General features: G+C 44.0%; 1 protein-coding gene across 1 annotated transcript; it reads left to right on the forward strand.

Moving 5' to 3' along the window:
- Positions 1-243: 243 nt before the first annotated feature.
- On the forward strand, positions 244-24164 carry IHH (Indian hedgehog signaling molecule). Its single transcript, XM_087713017.1, has 4 exons — positions 244-974; positions 16360-16621; positions 21252-23810; positions 23856-24164. Exons 1-3 carry the CDS (start codon positions 669-671, stop codon positions 21899-21901), a joined length of 1218 nt encoding a protein of 405 aa, XP_087569143.1. The 5' UTR covers positions 244-668; the 3' UTR covers positions 21902-23810; positions 23856-24164.
- The last annotated feature ends 878 nt before the right edge of the window (positions 24165-25042 follow it).

A 25042-nucleotide genomic window follows, 5' to 3' on the forward strand; every position in this document is an offset into this window, starting at 1 on the left:
TCCTCGGACGACAGCCTCGATGACCTCTTTGGCACCTTCGGCCCGGAGCACGTGGAGACGGGAGTCCTGGCTGGTGGTGGCGGGGGGGAGGGGAGCGCGAGGGCGGCTCTCCTGAGGCTGAGGCGCGCGTCCGCCTCCCCAATGACAGCAGGTGAGCGAGCCACGGAGGTGGGGCGGGCGGGCTTTTGCCTCATCCCCCCCCCCACCCGTCCACCTCCCGGTCGGCGGGGCCCTGGCAGCGGCAGGCAGGTTCCGCGAGGAGGAGAGGAGGAGGAGGAAAGGGAGGGCGAGAGGGCCGGCCACGGGCTGGGTGCGGTCCTGGCGATCCCCGATCCGGATTTCTTCAATTTCCCCTCTCCGTCGCTCACTCGTGCTCTGCGAGCTGAGGCGCAGTCAGAAAGAGCAGCAGCTCCGGCGGCAGCGCTGACCGCTAGAGCGCGGCGGCGACGCTTTAACCGCGGCAGCCAAAACAAACGGAGCCTTCGCTATTTATTGGCGGCGGCCGGAGCGGGCCGGCTGAGAGCGGCCAACCAGCTCACCTGCCCCCCTCGCCGCATGGCCGCGGCCGCTGCTCCCCTCCCGGGGCAGCCCGGCCGTCGCTGCCGCCGTCGCCGCCGCTGCTCCTCTCGGAGCGAGTCCCGCTGAGCTCCTGTGGGTCCGCCAGAGCCATGAAGGCGGCGCGGCTGCTGCTCCTCCTCAGCGGCTGCGCGCTGCTCCTGTTGGCGCCGGAGGTGCGCGGCTGCGGGCCGGGCCGGGTAGTGGGCAGCCGTCGCCGCCCGCCGAGGAAGCTCATCCCTCTCGCCTACAAGCAGTTCAGCCCCAACGTGCCCGAGAAGACGCTGGGCGCCAGCGGCAGGTACGAAGGCAAAATCGCCCGCAACTCGGAGCGCTTCAAGGAGCTGACGCCCAACTACAACCCGGACATCATCTTCAAAGACGAGGAGAACACCGGCGCCGACCGCCTCATGACCCAGGTAGGCACCCGCCTCGTCCCCCCCGAACGCCGGTCGCCTCTCTAGTCGGGCTCCATGCCCGAGGAATGAGAGGGATCTCCGGGGCTGTGTGCGGATCCCGCGCAGGTGCCTTGCGCACTCCGCTCTCCGACGGCCGAGCGCACCGCGCGGGAGGGTGACACCTGTTTGTCCCATCCCGGCTCCGGACACCTGTCTGGCGCCCCGACTCTGATCGCTCCGTTGATTTTTGGGGTGGTTATGGGCAGTTATGGCAGCGGTGATATGGGAGCCTTAGAAACCTTAGGGAGGATCCTCGGGATCGTTCCCAGGGAGCACAGTTTTGCCTTTTTCGGGTGGGCTTGCTTCCACCCCGAGATTTAGGATCTCCTTGTCGGGGGAAAGTTTGAAAAGGGACGCCCTCCCCCTCGTCACGATGACTACGGTCTCTTCCCTTTTCCCGGTTTAAACCAAATAGCAGTTAGTTCGCCCCTTTGACGCGCCAAGACAATGGATGGGTAGCCACCACTTCCGCGTGCGCGGGGTCCCGATCCTGCCGATGCACTCCGGACTCAAAGCTATTATTTCAGAGCTATGAAGGAATTAGTAAGATGGGAAGGAAGAGGCACAATTTCTGCAGTGGAACGAAATGACTTGAATGATATCAGTCCACATTCAAAAACTACAGCGAAATATTTGTTTTCTTTGAGCTGTGATCCTAGACCCACCTGCCTGGAAATAAATCCTATGGAACTGAGTAGTACTATTTGCTTCGGAAGTAGGCATGTCAATGATCACTCAGCCAGCAGAGTGGCTCTGATTGTTTGGACAGAAAGAATAATTAACCAATTTATCCCTTTTTTTATCTTATTCTCCTTTGCTATCTTTCAAGTGGGGGATGACCTAGTATTATGTATACTGACTCCTTTTTCGGTTTTAGCCCTTCTCAACCAACTGTAAAATAGAATAAATAAAACCGATCCATTCAGTGAAAGGGCTTGGATGAGATTCCTTCCTTCAGACTAGGTTTCCAAGCTCAGCAATTTTTTTTCAGACCAGCACTTGTCTTGGACTACAAGTCCCATAATCTACTAGGGGTTAATGGAAGTTTTAAAGAAATGCATGAGCAGGGAAGGCTGCTTATAGCGAAGGCTAAAACAGTTCCCCAGGCTCCAGCTGTCTGTATGGATACTGAGTAGAAACCTGGTGAAGCATCACTCTCTCTTATCTTGAGTAGGCAGTGCTTTGGGGCAATGCTTTTTATGCCTCTTTGTAGGATTTGCACATACAGTATTTGGCTTCCCAGGGGAGCAGGAATGACCATGAGCCTCTCCACCGGCTTTTTGCCCTCCCCAGTTTTGCAAAGGCTCTTTCCCTAGCACTTAATTCAGGGTCAACAATGGCAGCACCAGAAGACCTGAGAATTCAGGAAATTCTCAGCTGAATCGGCACCATTTGAAGACAGTTCTTGTAAAGCTTCTCTCTTCAGAATCTGGGTGTGCTTTGAAGTATTTGTGTCCATATTCACAGGGTCTTAGCACTGTGTTTAGAACTCAGCTCTGATCTGGGGAAGTCTCCTTGTACTCAGACTAATATACCCAACATTGAATCTGAAGGTGTGATGGATACAAAGTGGTACAGTCACTCGAAACTAGATTTCAGAGTTGGAAGTGTAATTTGGGAAGGTGATATTACCTTCCAAGGATAAATTATTTTTCTTTTAAAAAATGGAAATCTCTTAAAGCAAATTGGTCTAGAAATCTTAATTAAATCTTACAAACCAAATAATTGGAAATTTACTTACTTTCCCAATCTTTAAGAAGGTAGCATGAACTTCAGCTTGAAAAGTGAGATACAAACAATTAGACAAATACAAACAAAACTTGGTTGGATCCTTATATTCCAGCAACCTTTACAAAAACCTGTACAACCAAATGATAGATGGACATCAGAATCTAACCACTATTGGATTATAGGGTCCGCTAGTAGCTGCTGGCCAGGACAGCCAAAATTCTAATCTTCATTGTTGAGGCTGTTTGTAGAGCAATGTGGATAGTTCAGCATATTCTACTTCTGGACCTTACAAAGGAGTTGGCTAAAATCGGGAGATAGAGACTGGGCTATGGGGACTACTGATTCAATGCACTGTGGTATTTTCCAAGCGCTTCTAAGTTTACTACCATCCCTGTCACTTGCGATAAACCAGTCATAACCGCTTCATGTCAGATGATGTTGCAAGCAGCAGAACCAAAAGCAGCAGTGGGCTAGGTACTTTGGGCCAGGTAGACATGAGCCTGGTACTCTAAAGCATGTTTAGGAGAGTTGGGAGAACTAAATGGGAATATTTCTGTGCAAGTTAATGCCCTGTATTAATAGGCCCCTGGCTATTCTAAGGTTGGTTAGCAAAAATGACTTTCCAGGCCAGAGATGGAGATTTGTCTGAATTCTGGTAGTCTAGTCCAAATCTGTATCTATAGGAAGCAGAGATTTTGCAAGGCACAGATCAATGAGAACATTCCCCTGAATCATTTTTCCTTAATTTTTTCATTGATAGCAATAGATTTCCCCCCCAAAAGCTTAATGCTAGGTGTATGGAGGGCTTGCATCAGAGGCAGGAAAGATTAATCATCCTCTCTGTCATGTACTACAAACTGGAGAAAGTCTGGTCTCCCAATCTGGCAATTTAAGATATAGACAGGGAGGGATGTGGAAGAAACTTACTATTAGTGCCAGTTTATGGAGAAAGGTTCAGCTGTGATCAGTTCTTCTCTCCACACTAGTAAGTATCAAGAAAGTGGCTAAGTTTTATTGATTAAAAGTGCTCCTAAATGGGATGTTTTGACAGTCTTGGTTGATGGGGATGTGGGGAAGAGACATACAAGATTTCCAGGAGTAGATGGTTTTTGCGGGCAGGGTCTCATTCTACTATCCTACCAAGAGGAAAATAGGACCAAAGCTATTCACAACCTGGCTAAAAGTTGAGTCCTGGATAGATAAAATCCAGCACTTCCAACTGGGTTCCACAAGCAATCAGCAGTAAAACTGGAAATAATTTAAGCTGCTTGAGCCACTTTGTTAGAACTTTTTACCTGGACAAAGCAGTAGCTGTGGGCACCTCTGATTCTGGAAAACAGAACGATGGACACTGAATTTTCCTAGTCCAGGAAATTCCTAGCCATAGAATTGGAGGTGAGAGGTGAGAATGACAACCTTACATGAATATATATCACTAACACTGAGAAATTCCTGCTGGAATCCTGCTTTTGTGACTATTAGGCTACTTGCTCTGCAGCCCAAAGAAAGTGTTTTTACATCTGACGTCCCCAAAGTAGGTAAATAAAATGTGCCATTAGTGGTTATTAATGAGATAAAGAAAGCAGGTTATCCCTTTTTAAACTAATAATTCATCTCCTCGTCCGCCCACCCTAATGTGGTATCCTTCTGGGAGCCTGGCACTCTTGTAATTCCCCAGCCAGCATAGCCATTGGAGGAATTTCAAATTTACCTTCTGGATACAGAAAATGGAAAACAAATTGATGAAAGCCTCACCTTTGAAAATGTCCCAAAACAAACATTGCCTACTGAAAGAGAGAGAGAGAGAGAGAGAGAGAGAGAGAGAGAGAGAGGGAGGGAGGGAGGAAGGGAGGGAGGGAGGGAGGGAGAGAGAGAGAGAGAGAGAGAGAGAGAAATGGAGGGAGGGTGGAAGGGAGGGTGGAGTGAGCAACCCTGGTTGGATGAGATGGTTTTCAGTGATTAAGAGCCAGGATTATTCTTTTTTTACTTTTCTAAAAATACGCATTTTTTATTTTATTTATGTACGTGTGAGTTTATATACATATGCTGCAAAATGTAGGTGGATGGGAATAAAATAATAAAATGAAATCTCCTCTCTCCCCTTTCCTGCTTTGCAAAGAAGTGGTGAGCTTCAAAAGATTCGGAGCAGGGGGGAACAAGCAGCAGTGCCATCAAGAGAAAAACATTCAGGCTACTTTCAGGAGCAGCTCTGAGCTGCCTCAGGATTGATGCACCATATTATCTAACGAGCAAAATACACATATATTAATATATCAAAGGGAAGAAAGGGGGCAAAAGAAGAAATAAATAAAAGTGTAAAATTACCCAACTTTGCAGGATCCAATCTGAGTCATTCACTGGGACCAGAGGTTTTGTCTTTCGGACTTATGCTGGAGCCCATCTTCAAGGAATTTCTATCTAACAGTAACACGTTCTGCTAAGAGAGAGATTCCCTGAAGATGGGCTGCAGCAGAGGTGGGTTGCTCCCGGTTCAGGTGAACCGGTAGTGGCGGCAGCAGGAGGCTCCGCCCACCTGCCCAGACGCTTCTGCACATGCGCAGAAGCATCACGCAAGAAAACCGGTAGCGCTGGGATTTGCAACACACCTCTGGGCTGCAGCACGAGTCCAAAATCTCAGAAGACAAAACCTCTGGTCCCGGTGACTGACCCAGATTAGATCCTGCAACATTATCCTGGGACACTTGTCTCCATTCGTTATCTAACTATATCACTGAATGTGAGCCGTGGTTCATAGCTAGGTATATTTGTGTGTGTGTGTGTGTGTGTGTGTGTGTGTGTGTGTGTGTGAGAGAGAGAGAGAGAAGGTAGATAGGTTTAAGATTAAACTGGAAAAAAGCTATTTTTAACAGCCTGTGTTGTAGTTACTTTCAGCAGAGTCCCCTGGATCTACACAAAAATAAGGCCTGCTGGTTTCAAATACACTACTTTCATACTACCTAGGAAGTATGCCTACGACTGCAGCCTTAATTAATCATTTATCAAGATTTTCACCCTGTCCTTCAGTTAAATTCCTAGGGCAGTTTGCAGAGGAATAGTAAAACATTAAAAACATACTAAAAGCAGCAAAAGCCAGTGAGATTTATTTGAGGACCTTGCTATACCCTTATCGTGGGGCTAGGAAGAACCTGGAAGGGAGATAGGGATGACCTGGGTTCATTGAATGGGTGTACAGAACAAGCAAAATAGGACCTTTCCTGCAGTTTGAAACCCAGAGCTGCTGCTAACTCCCCCCCTCCTAAATGCAGGATTGATTTTCAATGAACAAGCTGAGTTCTCCTCTCCCCCTTCCCCCATGCCTCAGTTTCCCCCTTCTCCCTGCGGGCCAGGGTTGCTGGGAGTGTGTTTGAGCAAGGTGAGTGCCGAGCAGCAGTGGGGCTGTGAAGATGTTGACATAAGCATGACTGAGATGCTTACACAGGGGACGATTCCCTCTTGTAAATTCCACAAGTCTTGCCCCATTGGAGCAGGAAACCAGGGTGGCGACAGCAGGGGAGGGGATGGGTGGTGTGGGGGCGAAAGTTATGTAGGGCTCTCTGGTATAACGGGGGGGGGGAATGCCTGTGGGATCCAGGAATGCAGATAAGATGCTTTGCACCATGAGAGGGGGGGTAGGACTTACCTCTGCCTACCAACCAGGATCATGGTCCAGGGCAGCCCCTGTGATGGAACTGGAGGCCTGCTGAGTCGGTAGCCTCACCTGCCTTTGTGGGCATCAGGGTGGCTTAAGGAAGGACAAGGTTCAGGGAGGGGAAATCAAGACCAGGCTGCTACGCTTTGGGCACGACAGGCAAAGCTATTTATTTCAGAGCTCAGGCTACATATTCTGAGATATAAGCAGGATGGAGACCAGATGCCCACCTCCATGCCTACGCAATTCTGGGGTGTACCCTGGGAATTGGGATTTCTCTAGCTTCCCATTTGAGGGATAACCTTCCAATGAGGGATGAACACTACCACTCAGCAAATCTCAATTTGTTTGTCCAGGAACCCTACAGTGGGCAGTGATGCTCAGAGCAGCGACCCACACACGCCTCTCCCAACTGATGCAGCACCTGATGATCCTAGATAGCATGGAGTCTTTTTTAGTCTGCAAATTGGGATTTCTCCTATGGACCCAGTGTTATTCCCTCTGAATTATTTTCCAAGCTTGGGCTGTGCGATGTACAAAATACCACACATGTGGGTGCTAATGGGGTTGTTTTTTTTCTTTTTTACCAAACCACAAGCATATTAAAAAACTGCATATCAAGACAGTGGTCTGAGTACTGTAGCTCTCTCCTCTGCTTCCTTAGCAATTCCAGGGGGAGGGACCTGCTGGATTGAATCTGGGCTGGACTGAGATGGGGTTCAAAGGGACAGCTCCTGAGCAGTCTGGGTGGGGACCCAGCTCCTCCTTGGCTTTCCCCTGCAGATGGAGTTTCATCAAGTCCAAGGGTCTACATATCCCTGGGCAACAGGGGTCCCACCCACCTGCTCTTATCACTCCATCTTTTTCAAGAATTTCTGTCTCTGTTTGCTCGTGGTGCCTGAGCTCAGATAAGGCCTAGGCATAGTTGCCTCACCTCTTCCCCACCCTGCCTGGCTTCCTTTGCCTATTGGCTTTCCAAGCCAAACCCCAACATCCTTCTGTGTGGCCTGCAAACACTAAAGCTGGCCCAAGCCATGCCAGTGTGCAGTGATCTGCTGTTAGGGTCTTTGCTTCCTCTCCTCCAGATTAGCAGGGGAAAGAAATTGAGTCTGAGCATCCAGAACACAAGCTGGCTCAGCTCAAGGCAAAGAGTTCCTGCTTGAATGAAGCAGAGGTTCTTCTAGATGGTCCACCTTGGCTGATCCCTCTTGAATCCATCAATGCTCCTACAAGAGTTGCTTTCAGAACCGAAGAGAATACAGATTTTAGCTAGGACTAGGACCCTGATGGGTAATCTTTTTGTTGTTGGGTGCCAAAAATGGAAGCCCGTGTGCACGATAGTGCATGCAAGTGCTGGCACCCATAATACAAAGCACATCCCCACATGCTTATGTGTGCACCCCCCCTCCCATGGGAGGGTGGGAAATGGGCCCAATGGGCCTCCCCAGGCTCCGGAGGCTTTCCTGAAGCCTGGGGAGGGTGAAAACGGTCTCCCCCGGCCCTCGGAAGGCTGAAAATCATCCGGAACTGACAGCTTGTGTGCTGGCAGATATGGCTCCATGTATCACCTGTGGCACACATGCCATAGGTTTGCCATCATGGGACTAGGAGGACTGGTAGAGAAGCTAATTTGGTATGCCAACATGTGTCTGCAGTGTAACTTTTGGTGAAAAATGCATTTGGTGAGAACTAGCATGCTGCAAAGACAACAATTGACAGGATTTTACTTTTTTGCCTAAAGCAGGTGGCAGCCCCAGATTGGGCAACCGATGGGCCATATCTGGTCCAGAGCCTTTTATTTAGCCCCATCTTGAATACCATTGACATTGAGCTACAGACTAATGGACTATGGATTTATGTACAGTAATTATTTAATTTATTTAAGTCATTTTATTGCTAGCACAAGATTTGGAACAGTAAAAGAAATAAGGAATAAAGACACTCCTGCCCCACCCATCTCTAGATAGGTCTCCCACTGTCTTCTCTTCTAGCATCTACCGCTTGAAGCAGCTGCCTCCCCTCTCCCCAGAGCAGGATTTCCCTGTACCTAAGGCAGCTACAGTGCGAGAGATGGGGGCTGCTATTTCTTTCTGGCAACTATGATTATTTGTTGAGTTGTGAGGAGGGGCAAAAATGATTTGCATTTTTTTCAAGTGCTTGGCATCCTACAATGGGAAAATCCTACTTGTCCCCCATTCCCCGTAAAGACAAGGCACTTCTAAGATGGGGCAAAACGAAGTGAGCTGTAGAGATCTAGAGCAGCTAACTTGGCCCGAACTGAAATGCATGTGGTTCAGCAGATACCAGCAAATCTGGTGTGAGGGCTCTTATCCTCTGTTCCTCCAACATGGCTGGCTGTCCAGGGGGTTTAAGACTCCCCGGGATCATACCCTGGGATCAGGCTTTAGAGACCCTGGCAGAGGTCCACTGGCTTTTCCTTTGCAGCTCTCCATTGACCCCTGCTGGCTGCAATAGGAATTAACCAAGATACAAATTACAATAGTTCTGAGTTGCGCATGTGATTTTTCTAGGCAGCAAACGTTTTCTCTGAAATCCTTATGGGCAACGCTTCAATGTATCTCTGATCTAGAATAATAGCACAAATGAGATGGTTTCATAATGTGATGTTGTGGAAAGGAAACAGCTGTGAGTAGTACATATGTATAGGTGCCCATCACTTATTGTCTGTGGTGTTGACACCATGTTGGCTTCTGTCACAAAGGGATGAGTAGAAAGATTTCCAAGGGATTATGCAATGGGTCTTGTTAAAGAGCTGAGTTGGATTCACACATTGCATTTAATGCACCACATGGGTACTCTTAAGCCAAATCAAATATATTATGACTTAACATTCTGTATGAACCTGGGCAGTATCTTAAGAAGGTGTGACTTTTAGCACCTGTATAGGTAAGGAGCAGCACCATCTCCACTTTTGTTCTGCAAGAAATCCATAAAGCCCAATAACCTTTATGTTTCAGGGCTGAATTAAGGCAGTAATTTTTGTTACCTGTTATCACAGGAGGATTTATGAGCCAGGAGAAGGTAGTTTAGGGACCTAACTTGGAAGCTTCAATTCACCTGTCCTCCTGATAGGCATTTAATAAGGATAAACATTTCTCTTTTGCATGGGTTTTTGTATCCTTCTATCTCGTCTTATCTCTTGAGGCCCAGAATAAACAAGAGAGTATGGTTGTAGAAACTGGAACAGCCCTTTGTGCCTCTCCTGCCCTGCTCTCCTGGGGACAAAGGCCATCTCTGACAATATAACCTTTCCTCTGAACGTGGGGAGAATTCAGCTATGGTAGCTCCCCCCTTTTCTCAAGGCTGATGCAAAAGTGACCTCAGGAGTGGGAGGCCCAAGTCTTTTGCCCTTGTAGACAGTTTGGCCGCATTCCAAGGTCAGAGATGGGCGCCCGGCTGTCTTACTGTCCTTTGTGATCAGTTGGGCTCTCCTTCTTAACCTTTCTATTTACATGGGAGCTGTTTCCACATAGTTCTGTCTCAGATTTTGGGGAAATGCAGCAACATTTGAATATCTGGTGTTTAACTGGCATGTCCCACTGGGAGCTGAATGAGAGCCCCTGATTAATCTGGGTAGGGAATCCCAATTTTAAGATGACCTTTTGCTCCATTCACAAGAAACATATTTCACAATTCTCCACTTGTTTCTAGTGAGTTTCAGGAAACAGAATAAAATAGAGGTTCTTTCCTGCAGTGGTTCTCAATCTGTGGACCATGAACCCCTGGGAGGGGCATAATGTCATCATAGGGGGTCCACAAAGGTTTGAAGAAATGTTATGATTTAAATCTTGATTTAAGTCTTGGTGGTCCGTGGCCATGGTCCGTGATCACAAAAAGTATTTAAAAGGGGTCTGTGGTGGAGAAAAGATCAAGAACTGCTGCTTTATTGTATTTTATTACCCACTTAAGAGCAAGGGAAAGTCGTAGGACAATTTGAGGACCATCACAAATACTTTGGGGGCTTGTACAGAGATAGCTGAGTGTTTGGAAGGGCTGACACAATGTTCTCAGTGCCGAGACAATATGACACAAATTGTGGCTCTTTTTATGTGAATTATGGCACCACGCATATCTGCAAAAGGGGAAGAGCTTACATCCCAATGGCACAATGCCCCTTTCCTCGTTTTGACTAAAGTGCTAGAAGTTGCTGATGCCTCTGCATTTGTAGATAGGAAGCAGTACTGCTGCCAGAACTCATTCCCACTCTGCCTGGACAAGCCAGCCTTTAGTTGGTGTATGTAAAGCATAGGGGGAAAGCCTGCAGCACAACATGGTAGTACACCAGCTTTGCCTAAGCAAGCTTGATGGCTTGAGCATGCAAAGCTTCATCACTGTCAGAACTCACCCTGCTTGGTCTGGCAAAGCCAACAGCAAAGTCAGAATGTTCTACAGTGGCTGTTCTGAAGTTACTTGCTTTTATCATTATTGTATTGAGATACAGATTAAAAGGAAGAAATAATAATATATTATTATTTCTTGCCCAATCCTTATCCTAAGGAAATCACAAATTCATCAGTTTCAATTCAGCTATTATTTTAGGGTTCTGATGTGTTTGAAAGAGAGCTAGTGTGGTGTAGCGATTAAGAAACAAAGCTACAAATAGGGAAGCTATGGGTTCTAATTTCTGCCTGGGGCACACAAAGGCAGCTGGTGGAACCTTAGCAGGGGTGGGGTCCGGCTTCTGTTACTGCTGGTTCACTCAGGGATGCATTTGATGCACAAAAAACAAGATGGCGGTGCCTATGGTGCCGCCGATAGAACGGGCTCAGGGATGTGGCCGGCCGAGTTGCTACCTACTCGACTGAACCAGTCCGAACAGGTAGAAACTCACCTCTGGACCTTAGGCCAATCACTTTCTGTCAGTTCTAAGAAAGAGGCAATGGCAAACCCACTTCTGAAAAAACTGGCCAAGAAAACTGCAGAGATTTGTCTGGGCAGTCTGTGAGAATCAGACGTGACTGAATGGAAGGGAAAAGTATTTGAAAAACCCCTGGGATAATGCAAAGAAGTGAGACAGTACATAAGCGAGGTTAAGGGTTGGTGGTCTGGGTAGAAATAAGAAAGCCTGTTACATAACATTCCTTATACACATTATATGTCACTTCTTGATATCAGAATAGGATTCCTGAGATTCTGAAGAAATGATACAGGCTGGTATGCAAAGTATACTCAACTTTGCAAAATAAAACAAAATGAGAAGAAACAGTGCCTTTAACAAACAATTGCCTGTATAACTGTGTGTTACATTTTCAAAAGTGAACAGTGACCCACTCTTATTTGTACAGGACACAAGTCTACACCCAGACTTTGTGGCACCCAAGAAAAAAAATGTGACAACCACAGCAACCTGGTGAATTAAAAACAACAACAAATACAATGCCACCCTTTAAGGGAGCTTCAGATCTGCCACAAAACTGTTTTGAGAAAAAAACTGAACTCTTACAGAATAATCACCACAACCCCACTGTAGCTCTGAAAGCAAATAAAAAGCCACTAAAACATGTAGAAGAAGCTGTAAAAAAATTGAGGTGAATTGTGATGATGGGTCCTCCTGAAACCAGGTGGCCCTGGAATTTTGCTGAAGTTAAGAGCTATACATTTCCAGAATTCTTTCAGCCTATTGCAGGATTGTGTAGAAATGACCTAGTGGAAGATCACTCAGTGTGATTTGCAATAGATCAGGAAGCAATTCTAACTCCCGGTGATTTTTTTTAGCAATGACATCAAGTGCATTTTAAAAAAACAACAAATCCTTTTTGCTGTAACTGGCATTATACAGGTAGTCCTTAACTTATGGCCACAATGGAGCCCAAAATGTAGGTTGCTAAATGAGAAATTTGTTAAGTTTTGCCCCATTTTACGATTTTCTTGCCACATTTGTTAAGTGAATCATAAAGTTGTTAAATTAGTAACTCGGAGGTTAAGTGAATCTGCTTTCCCCATTGACTTTGTCAGAAGGTGATTACATGACCCTGGGACACTGCAACTGTCATATATGTGAGACAGCTGTCAAGCATTCAAATGTAAATCACGTGACCATGGGGTTGCTGCAATGGTCATGTGTGGGAAATGGTCATGTTACTTTTTTCAGTGTTGTTGTAAGTCAATGACTATCTGTAATCACTTATCTTTTTGCTCAGGTGTCAGTCATCTGGGAAATAGAAAAATCAAGCGCCTTTGCCCAAGTCATTATGTAACTCAGCAATTCTCAGACTGAGAGTTTTATGTACAGGTATAGATTTCTACACTAGTACCTTAAGTGAATATTTTGATTCACATCTCCAGAGTGTGACTCCTGAAATGCAAAGAATAGCTGCCAATTAGCATCCCCCTATTTTTCAAGTAGCTTTGACAAGTGAGCAGCACAGTGGCTCAGCAGTTAAGAGGCTGGGCTTGTTGGCTGTTAAGCCAGCAGCCTGAATTTGAGACCTGAGTGCAATGTGACAGGGTGAGCTCCCGTCCTGGCCCCAGCTCCTGCCAACACAACAGTTCGAAAGCATGCAAATGCAAGTAGGTGAATAGGTACCACTTTGGTGGGAAGGTAACAGTAGTTCGTGATGTCATGCTGGAGCCACATGACCGCAGAAATGTCCCCAGATAGCACAGATTCAATGGCTTTGAAACGGAGATGAACACCGCCCCCTATGGTCAGTAAATACTAGCAGACTCCTCTACCTTTACTTTATGTTGAGCGGGCTTCCTGATTCTAATAAAAAACAGATCCCAAGGGCACATGAATTTGCAAAGTCTTGGTCTAAAAGAGCCTGTAAACAGTTGGGGAAATTGTGGCCCTCTTGGGATAGTTAAATTACAACTTTGATTATCTCTTATCACTAGATAGGCTGATTGGGGACATGGTGATTGTATGGTAGCGGCACTTGATGGGTTATTAGGTCCCCACCAATACTGATAGTGTCTGATAACGAGATAAAACCAAAGGGGAGGGGGAAAGAGCTGCGTTTTATGTCCTTTCCTTCATTTCCCTTATGCTCTTTTGGTCGAGTTTTCACCATTCCAATTTCCAACAAGGAAGAAAATGCAGTCTGGTTTTGCTAATGCCATTAGCTAAAAAAGATGTCCAAGTTGAAGCTGAGAATGGTTTTGCATTTTGCCCAGAAGACACATCGCAAAAGTCTGCAGTTGCTTTTTAAAATGAGGATTAAATCCAGTCACCATCTTTTCTGTTGTCCCTCAGCAGTGGTCAGTAGGAAAGATTCTCTGAACAATATCTGCACCCATTTGTTGTCTCAATTCTCATATTTTCTTTTTGCTACAGTTTTCCTAATATTGGTTTTAGAATGGAACTGGGAACCATCTTAGCCTATTATTGGCCAAAGGCTTGTGTGATCAGCTTTGCTTAAACTGAAGCAACATTAACAATCCCTTAGATTTTGATATATGTACTTAAGCAACTGCTGCTTTCTCATTCCACTCAGTTTTGGCTGAGAGCACTATTGGAACCAGTCCCTGATACTTACTGGCTATGCTGGCAGAAAGTGTGTGTATGGGGGTGGGGGGGATTTTATACCAAGCCAATAATAGAACCTGAAGCTCTGGAAACAAACAAAACAATTGTAGAACAAACTTTTGGAAGATGGTTGCAGTTTCAAGTTTGACTCAGGACAAATTTTTGATATTGAAATGTTTTAAACTCAGTGTTTTACCACCCGTGAGAAAGAAAGTATTAGAGATGCTGAAGAAATATTTGTGGACAAATAGTGTACGGATTAATTGGTGCATTAATTCCACTTACCTGAGCCCCCTGCTCCCCACAGCAAATAAATTTATACATTTTGAAATTTATATGGGAATGATCTAAAATATATTTAGAAATATGACATAAGAAATTTGGATTTACAAGACCCTTAAGGCCAGCATTGTTTGAAAAGATTCCCTCATGTAGAAAATAAGCAAAAGTTAATCAGAAAATTCTGTTCTATCCTCTCTGACTTGAATTGGAATTACACATTTTTAACAACACATAAGTTAATTAGTGTTTTGTTGGAACCAATACTGATTTGTTCCTAGGCACAGTAATTATGTTGCAAGTGTATTATTATCACTGTCACATTTTTTCTTCTTCCTGGCCTTGCTCCTCTCTGCTATTCACTCCCACCAACACAATTTGTGTGCTCAATGTCTTGTAATTTAGGGTTACATATCAGGCGTGTGATGAATGCAATTCCAGAATATAATTCCAATCAAAAATATGTCAGTCTTTCGGGAGCAACAGATCTTTTTGCTGCAGCAAATTCAGTCATTTTGTTCATTTGGAAATTCACATTTTCATAGAAAGTATTTGTAAAATTATTATTTAACAGTGAATTTTTAAATAGGTTCATGAGCTAATGGATAGATGAGATAGACTGAGAAGCCAAAGCCATATATGAGATCTTAAACTACTTTCATTGGAACAGCCATAATAACAACAGGACTTTGCAAATTTGAATGTGCTTCTCCTCTCCATCCCTTCCCTTCATCTTTGTATGAACTAGGGAGGGGGCTGAATCATTTACCCACCTTACCTTCTTGACCTGGGCTCAGGACCCCTTTAATCTGACTGTTGCCTTGGTAGCAGCTCTCTCTCTTGCCCATCAAGGCCATTCCCTCTTCCCTCCACAAATGGAGAATTACCCCATAGCAAGTGGCTGCACTTAACTGACCTTGGCTGAATTGGAAAAAAATAAATGGGATGGGTGTTGGACTAATTAATACTTGGATACAGCAAAATCCCAAGGCTGTCAGCTACATCAGGAAGGTAAAAAACCAAGCAGCATCCTGGAAGAAAGCAATGGCATGTCTGTAATGCCCCCCCCTCCGGCCACCCCCAAAACCCCTATATGGACCTATTTGTGCAGTTTACTCAAATGTCTTTATATGAAGTTTTACCTTATTTTAAACTGGATCAGTTTAAACTCTAAGCTGTATACAGTTCTAGAAATGAATCTGTAGGATTCAGAATACTGTAGTCTTCCCTATTCTGCTGTCTTGAAATGTTACATAGCATATGTCAGGTTGTAATTTGGTGTTCTGCAATGTAACTTTCTCAAGTTACTCCCATCCAGAAATGGTGATTCTTCCAGGGCTAACTGAGAGCAATCATAATTTCTGCTTGGGGGAGAAGGCAAAATCATCACAGTATCAGGCAAAAGCTGAACTACATACGCACATCAGCCATCAAGTTGCAACTGCACAGAGTGGACTTTGTGGTATAACCTCTTCTCGTGTATGACCAACATTCTGATGCGATTCTGGGCTGCTGTCAACCTTTATGAAGGGGGGGGGGTTCCATTTTGCCAGCAAGACAATTGGATTTGTGATAGTTATTTACAGCTGGTACACTGAATACAGTTCTTATCTGGGCAAAATGAAGATCTCAGCATTTTAAGTTATATTAACATATTTCTGAATAAAAACTATTTATTGTGAGTAAGGGCCTAGATTAAATAGGGAATAGAATGAGATGGAATCACTGTGGGCTGATAGAAGAGACTATAATACTTTCAGTTGTGAATGCGAAATGTCATATTCTGATTACTGTATTCTCTTAAATCGGGGTTTCCCAACCTTGGCAACTTTAAGATACACGGACTTCAACTTCCAGAATTCCCCAGCCAGCCCTGCTTTAGATGGTTGGCATGGGATCATATTTTTTTTCTTATTATTCCATTATGTGGGGTTTTTTTTAAAAAAGTATAGAAATAAATACTGAAAAAGGATTGCACTCCCCCCCCCAATATTCAAGGATATTTAGATTTTAAAAGCAAGCTTTTGTAAACAAACTCCCTTTTGCTTCATTAGAGCCTTGCATATGTACTGACAGGATGTGAGTCAGGCTTAGATGGAGTCAGAGGACTATGAAGGATGGCTATGGAATAATGCTTGCTCCAGACTGTGCGAACTGCGCTGCTGATCTCTTCTTCTTTTGCTGTTCTTCTCCCACAGCGTTGTAAGGACCGCCTAAACTCCCTAGCCATTTCAGTGATGAACCAGTGGCCAGGGGTGAAGCTCCGGGTGACAGAAGGTTGGGATGAAGATGGACACCACTCTGAGGAGTCCCTGCACTATGAAGGCCGTGCAGTTGACATCACCACCTCTGACCGGGACCGCAACAAATACGGGATGCTCGCACGCCTGGCTGTGGAGGCTGGTTTTGACTGGGTTTACTATGAATCCAAGGCTCACATTCACTGTTCTGTTAAATCAGGTGAGGCCCTATTTCGAGAACAGCATAAAAGGCAACGGTGGAGATAATGGGGTCTTGGAGGAAGCGGGAGATACAAAGATAAGAAAGATAGAAGAATCTGATAGGTTTGTAGAATTTCGGGCTGAAGGAATGGATGGTGCTTACCACATTCCCCTTTTGCCTTTGTTGCTGCATCAGCATCACCAGTGTGATCCCACACATCTGCTGTGTGTAGTTTACAAGGACTCTGTCCTCATAGCTGATGGCATTGAGACTGCCGATGGAAATGATGGGAAGAAGTTCCTTGATTCTGGACCAAGGACTTTTTCTTTCCCAGAGCAATACAATAGGTGAGGTGGGATATCTAACAAGAAATGCTATGCCATTTCAGTTTATGGTAAGGCAGTATAGGATGTAAGCCTGGCTTTGTATGAGGATTTAGACAATCTTTGTTTGGCATGGCTCACTCCCTCCCTCAGGGTCTTCTCCCCTGGGCCAGAGTAAGAACTCCCACCTGTGTTCAGGTGCTTATGCTAATGCTGCAGGAAAGGTGGTTTTACAAAATGTTGTTTCTCTTACCTCACTTGCTCTCCACCAAGCAGCTAGTATTTGTGTGTGTGTATGATGTAAGACCAGAAGAATAGATTCTGTCCAGTAGAAGGCATCTCTGAACCATGGCCCAGTCCTAAACCCTATGTTGTCTGTTGGGATTATGTGCTGTGGGGTTCCCCCTGGTGGCCGGAGTACCATGCTTTGACTGTGGCCTCTTGTTCCTGTCCTTTGACCATTAGCATGACCTGCGGGTGTCTCTCCAGCCCTTTCCAGACCCACAGGCTCTGTCGCTGATGGGAATGAAGTGCCTTTGCCCGGGCCTGATCCTTACAGTGCTTGGCCCAGCAGCCAAATCTCCATCAATTGACTGCAAGTCTATCCGGAGTGAACAGCGCTGGAGAAAGAGACTGGCCCAGGCAGAGTGGAGCCCAGCCCCTCCCTTCTGGTATTAGGATGGACAATGATGCCTTGTAGACCACTGGATGGAGCTTTGCCAGCCAAGTGTCAAGAAATGTTGTCCAACAGCTTCTCCCCCTTGGATTTTGGGTATCCAAAGCCTTGATATCAGCAGAACTCTGTGGATATATTCATAACTTGAGTTGTTGCACTGGATACCGTGGCCTATCTGTTGCCAAGCTGGGATCCTGGACTGCTGGTAGATCACTGCCAGATCATTTCCCCAGATCATATATTTAAAATACTTCCTCTAAGGTCTGTGGGCAAAAATAGCAAAGCAATTTTGTTTTATCTTATTAATGCCATGCACACTGCTGGAATACTCTGCCTGTTTCTGGATGCTCACATTTCTCAATGGATGTTCCAACATTACAAATTATGCAAAGACAGAAAAATTCTCATGATAGTGGACAACTGGAGGAGAAGACTTTTGCAGGGATAAAGAACTGGTCACTGAAGAGAGAGAATCCAGTTTCTGCTGGTAGTGAGAACAGACAATCTTAAAAGTGGTCTTCATCCAAGATCTCAGGCAGATGGAGGTTAGAAAACCTAGTGGGCAGTGCAGATAGGATACCTTAGTCATGAGCTGTTTAGAAGGGTTGTATAGAAACTATAATGATAAGGAATGGGCTGAATGACATTAGTTTTTTGTGTTTAATCAGATAACTTTTACGTGACTGGTAATGCTGTGTGTATCCTGGATATCTGGCCTGATAACAGCTGCAAAACATCTGTATCAATTCTGTAATACGGCCTACCTATCTCTCCATCTCTTTTCTTGCTTGGACTCTGTAATTATCTATGCAATATTGAAAAACAAAACTGAACAGTTTAATTGTTTTAATATTCTTTGTAGCACGACGTGTGCTTGGTTCTGGTAATGAAACTCATTTTCCTAATACAATGAACTGCTAGAACAAACTTGGAAAATTTTCCACATACATAGAAGAGTTATTGCCAATTTAAGCTTAAATCAATCTACTTTCAAATGAATGTCAATTTATTATAGGCAATATACATACATACACATATACAAATACAAATACATACATACATACATACATACATACATACATACATATATACATACATTTCTCATCCATGGTTACTGTTATGAATAGCATTCATCAGCTGCTAGTGTTCAGCTCTCTGTAATGTCCCATATGGAGAACATTGGGATTCCTGAATTACACATCTATATATATTTCTCTGTTCCATCTATGGTCAAATAAGATGAAATAATTGCAGAACAGTCTTTTTCTTGTAGCAGCTATGTGCAGAATACCAGTGAGATATACCAAGGCTTGTCTAAAGAAGGCAGATTGGTCTTGGCACAAAGGAAAAACAATCATGTTTAAGTTTGAACAACAAAGTTATGCAGAAAAAATACAATTGGATCAGAGGTGGGATTCACTTACCTTCCCTACCAGTTTGCAAATGTGAGTGCACTTTCTGCACATGGGCATTACGTCGGGGCAGGTGGACGTAGCCTCCCGCAGTCACCACTCCTGGTTTGCCCGAACCAGAGAGAACTGGCTGAATACTACCTTTGGATTGAATTATACCTGCTATATTCTGTTCTTTTATGTCATCATTTATTTCTGTGTAGTAAATAGGACAAATCAGTACATAAATCTCTCTGATCTCTTCTCTGAGAATGAAGAGGGGCTTGCAGAGAAAAAGGAGATTTCCTCTTTTACTCCAGGACTTGAAGAACTATGTCTGGAGTGCAATTGTTGCTAGCTAGGAAATACAGACCATGGCTTGCTGTCTGGTCTGTCCTTTTCCTATTCTCCCTCCTACAGCAATACAGACCTTTAAGAGACAAAGGCAAGTAAGGATGCGTTTCATTGTTCAAGTATTTGGAGAACAATAAGTTTGTCGACCTTCTGGGGAAAGGATGGATTTCTTTATCTTGTCACTGGGTTTCTATGGGCCAGAGAAGTGGTTCTTCACTCTTCTTCTTTATTCTTTAATTCTTTAATTGCGGGGGGATACTTTGAGTATATTTGCACAATGATTAATTTGGAGAAGTGATGCAGAGTGCTTGCCAGAGAGATCTGGACTCAGAATATCAGTGATGGGCCCTGTCATACAAGTTGTACTTGCTAAAATTCTCTCTTCCTCACATTTGTTAAGAGAGAGCACTCTTGTTCCCTTGAACCTGTTATTGCCATAAGAAACACCCCCCCCCCCAGAAAACTAATTGGGAGGAGTAGGAATAAAAGTTGCTTTCAAGTATAATGAACAAAGAACATGTTCTAAAATTCTTTGGGAAGTTTGGGAGCAATTAACTTTTTTAAAATTAGTACAGATTAATATTATACTCATTAGCAGCATTGAAGTTAGAATGGCTGAAGTGGATTGCATCCCTGTCTCTTAAATTGTGCAAAAGGACTTTTCCTCTTTTGCATAACTATTAACTGATTCCCTTTCGTACAGCATCATCCAGGTGGAACTTTGGATATGTCAATCATTCCAGACTGAGAAACAAACCCAACCTTCATGCTTTGCTTCAAAAACTGTTTTTTTTTTTAATAGAAAATTTTAGTTTATTCAAAAAAGACTAAAATACAAAAACCAAAATGTTTAAAAACAACAAAAGAAAAAACACAAGGAAAAAGACATTAATAAAAAAGTGTCTTAAAGAAACTAACACTTAACATCAACCCTAATCGAATGATGATTAGTATAATACAGCAATGTTGGTTTCTCATTCCTAGCGTAACAGGCTAAAAGAATTTCAAACAGTTAAACTAAAGTAAGTAAATGTACTTACAAATTATTAGCCTGTTATTTATGAACTATATTAATAACAAACTGGTTAACAGGAAAATCAATAATAATAAATTTATTATGTAAAGGTAAAAGAATAATAGAAATGGTAAACAGTAATAAGAAAAAAAAACAAAGTGGAAATTCTAAAATCCTCTGTTAACAAGCTGTGATTATGATCAACTCATAAAATATTTATCATGGCTTCAGTCTCCAATCATCCCAAATATTAACCCTATTTGATGCTGGTTCAAATATCCACATTTGCTTCTTTATACCAACTCTTATCAATTGCTGATCGATTAAATACAACAAATCAAGTCTCCAAAGCCAATCTATCTTCTCCACAAAAAACAGATATAATAAATGTAAAAAGTAAAAAAAAAAAAAAGTAAAATGTATAAAGTCCATTTCCCCCTCTCCATAAAACCCCTTAAAAAAACATTTGCAACTCATCCACCCAGAGAATTGTCTGCTATTATATATAAACAGTGTTAAAGTTCCAAAAGGTGTATGGAGTCGGCTCTATAATTCCAGAATCTATATTTCTTCCTGGCCAGATTACAGCTGGAAAACCACATCTCTTCTCGATGTTCTCCAACGTCTGTGTTATTTCTGTGTCTATATTTCTTCCTGACCAATCTTCTGCAGACGCTTCAAAACTGTTTAATTGGATAACCATGGAGAACGGCTTTCCCCTCTACCACAGCAGCAAGAAATTTATTTATATATTGGTCCTATTTATCCAATCTCCATGGAGCCCGGAGACCCTCCCACCCCATCCCATCTCCCATGAGTTTTTATGTCTGCCTTTCAGTCCCTCACTTTCTAATAACCAGACTGCCACTCTTTCTTTCTTTTTCTTCAGAGCATTCAGCAGCAGCAAAGACGGGAGGATGTTTTCCAGCCCGAGCGCTGACAACTCTAGAGAGTGGGACCAAGATTCCATTGTGGGCCCTGAAGCCCGGGCAGCGGGTCCAAGCCATGGATGCGCAAGGCCACCTCGTCTACAGTGAGTTCCTGGCATTTCTGGACAAGGCAGTGTCATCACGGACCACATTCCACATCATTGAGACCCAGGACCCACCCCGCCGCTTGGCTCTCACAGCAGCACACCTCCTTTTTGTGGGGGAGAACGCAACTGCACCCATGAAGATTATTTTTGCCAGCCTGGTCCAGCCAGGCCAATACGTGCTGGTAACTGAGGGGGGACGGCTGCAGCCCGCCAGGATAGCGGCGGTCTCTTTGCAGGTGGATATTGGTGCCTATGCTCCCCTCACCAGCCATGGGACTCTGGTGGTGGACGAAGTAGTGGCCTCTTGTTTTGCTCTGGTGCGGGACCATCACTTGGCTCAGTGGGCTTTCTGGCCCTTGCGACTGTATCACCACTGGGCAGGGAGTGACTGGGCCCAGCCAGAAGGTGTGCACTGGTACTCTGTACTGCTTTACCGCCTGGGCCAAATGTTACTAGCTTCAGATAGCTTCCACCAGTTGGCCACAGTGCAGTTTGAGAGCTGAGTGAATGTTTTCCATTGCCGCTGAAATAGGGAGGAACACAGTGGCCTCCACTGGTTCTCGCGAGAGACTGCTTAGCAGCCAAAACCCTAATGGGTGGGGGAAAGGAGGTGGGACCTTTGGCTTCCCATCACCTACACCAAGCACAAGAGTAGAAGGAAGGTTTTGGCTTTTCTTTCCACCTTCTTTGTGCTGTTGGCTACAGAAGGGAGTGCCCAGCAGTGGGCCCATATGCTGCTATTTTGGTGGAAGAGCCTCTAGATGCAAAAAGAAGAGTGAGCCAGGTGGAAATCCTCAAACCCAGGAGGAAGGAATGAGGTGGCCGGGGAATTCTGCAACTCTAGACTGCAGATTGTGACTGTATCTGCAAGGAGGCTCCAGGGTGAGGCTGAAGGTGGGGTTGTGAAACTTCTCCCAAAGACACCTCCTTTTAGGAACTGTATGCCTCCTGGCACTGTTCCTTTGAGGCCAAAGCAGCTACAGAGGAGACACTCCTGGATTCTTGCCCTTGTGAGAAGGAGGATGGAAATACTTATTTCCAACTGACAGTTCACCTGAATCTAGGAGCAAGGAAAGAAGAAGGACACATCAATTATGGTGAGGGACCAGGCAACAGAGAGGGAAGATGTATAGGATACCATACCATCATCTTTGGATCAGTAAACTATTGGCCTACAGTGATGAAAGCCCTCTCTTTTGTCTTCTGCATTCACTAATGCAAATTAAATAATCACTCCACCTAAAAATATGCACTGATAGAAGGAAGAGTACAGGGTGGCATGAGGGGGAGAAAAGACCTCAGCCTGCTTTAAGTAGTTAACTCTAGCTGGATTCACCAAAAAGTGGTTATTGTAATAATATTATTTAATCACGTCACCTATGTTGGCTGGTCTTGAAAAATCACCAAGAGGAACAAAATTAGAAAACAGAATTGGGAATTCTCTGCTCGTGGAGGGACAGATTAAGAGTCAGGGAGGGGAAAGGGATTGTTTGGTTTTTCCAAAGTCTTTTGTTGATTTTTGAAGGTGCAGGAAGGCAGATGTTTCTCAGGAGCTTTACCTCCTGTCTTCTTAGCATCCCAAAGAGAGTGATGCAAAGCAGAGGGTCTGATATTTGAGCTTATGTAAGAAAAAGGAACAGATCCAAAGCCATTTGCAGAGAAGAATTGCTTGTTCGCTCTGCCAATCCTTTCTTCATTGCATTAGTTTGATAAATATGGATCTTCCTTTGCCAAGGCAATGTGGAAAGCCACCTGTAGGACAATTGTATGCATTATGTATCAAACATGTTTCTACAGAGTATGCTTGAAATCAACTCAACTGATGATCGTTGACAAAATTATTGTTCTAGATGCATATATGCATTTAAAAAAAGGTTTACATGCAGAAAAATAAAACTGGTTGCTTATCATCTAATGCAAATGACTAGAAAATAGCTTTCAGCTGTACAGGAAAAGCATTAGTGGCTCAATATCTCTCTCTCTCTCTCTCTCTCTCTCTCTCTCCCTCCCTCCCTCCCTCCCTCTCTCTTTCTCTTTCTCTTTCTGTCTCTGGATCAGGTTTTTGGTTAAGTGGTAATGGATTTTTTGAGAAGTGGTTAAGTTTTGAAGTACACCCAGCATTTCCCACGTTAAGTTAAATCCATGTTGGAAATTGTAATGTGTGAAAACCAGGTCCAGATCTCCCAGTTTAAGCCTCTCCTTGAAGATGTTATGCTGCAGTGACATCTTTATACCAGCAATTGGTCCTCCTCTACCTACAATTCTGACAGCTATCATTTTGCTTCTATGTACCTATCAGCACAGCCCATTAAGTAGCCACCAAGAATAAGTTTCTTTTTGCCCACAGAAAACCTCCTCATGCCTCTCCACCGTCATTCTCAAATCTGAAACACCCACCCACCCATCCCGGTGGTAGCAATAGCAATAGCAGATTTTTTTTTTAAATAGCAATAGCAGGTAGTAGATGAAAAGGAATCTTTGCTCTTCACATTACATTTATTTATTTCCCTTCCCTTTGCAAAATGCTCAGAATTCTCTGATTGGTAAAAACCTTCTGGTAAAAGAGACCAAAGGGGATTGGGGTTGGGAGGGCGGATTGGTTGGGGTAATTGTTTCTAATAAACGTATTTAAGGATTATTTCAGAAAAGCACAGTTTTTTTTAATGTGATCTTGGGCAGGGTGTGAGGGAAGTGTAAGCATTTGTCTTTTCACTGGATGTAAATTTCCCAAATGGATGAGAAGTCCAATAAATTTCTTGACTCACACTGGATGTCTTGTGAGTGTCTGTGATTAAAAAGACAGCATGGCCCTGGATGCATACATACCCTGCACGAAAGACAGGATCCAACTGGGCTGTGGGATTGAAATGGGGAAGGGGAGACGCAAAACCAGCCAGTCTTAAGCCAGTTCATGCAGTAATTAAATTGTGGTGCCTATTTCTGATTTGTGCTTCTAGGATCCTGTAGGATCTTTATCTAAGATAACAGAGGTGGTATGTTTATATGCATATCTACACATCAAAGGGCTGAGTGGCCTGCTCACTCCACTCCATTCCTTTTGGGGGGAAAATTGTAACAACTACCAGGAGAATATATGCTGATGTAGTTTGTGCTGGGAGAAATGCCCTATGATTTAATTAAGAGGGCATCTTTAAACAAGTACAGGGCGTCACATCACACTAAACCATGGTATAAACAATGATACATGGAATAAACCACAATGTTAGATTCAAATATGCTAAATCATAAACCATGGTTTACAAAGCAGAATGGATGGGTTTGCACAAAACTAATTCATGGGTTAGCATAATGTAGTAACCTATCTTTAGAATATTTTCAGATGAAACTTGTTATATAATTTATGGAATTTCACTGTGGAATAGGCATGGGGAAGAATAAATATTATCTAAAATTTGTAGCACAGCTGTGATTTCATATGGCTTCTTCCCATTATTTTCTCATTGCCACAAGAAATCCATCAGGGAGAAAAATGATAAGTATTGCAGGTGCCTTCAGTCTGGAAACATCCTTAACTGAATTAGGTGCTTTTGGTGGATTTCATGCGCTTTGAAACTGGGAATTAGCTATTAGTTGGGTTCATGTATTGCACTAAGCCATGGCTGGCTGCAGAATTCTGGGAGTTG

This window comes from Thamnophis sirtalis, unplaced genomic scaffold (assembly GCF_051295495.1).
Source record: "Thamnophis sirtalis isolate CommonGarterSnake01/CBP01778 unplaced genomic scaffold, rThaSir2_p1.2 scaffold_1, whole genome shotgun sequence".
In the NCBI taxonomy this organism is placed as follows: Eukaryota; Metazoa; Chordata; class Lepidosauria; order Squamata; family Natricidae; genus Thamnophis; species Thamnophis sirtalis.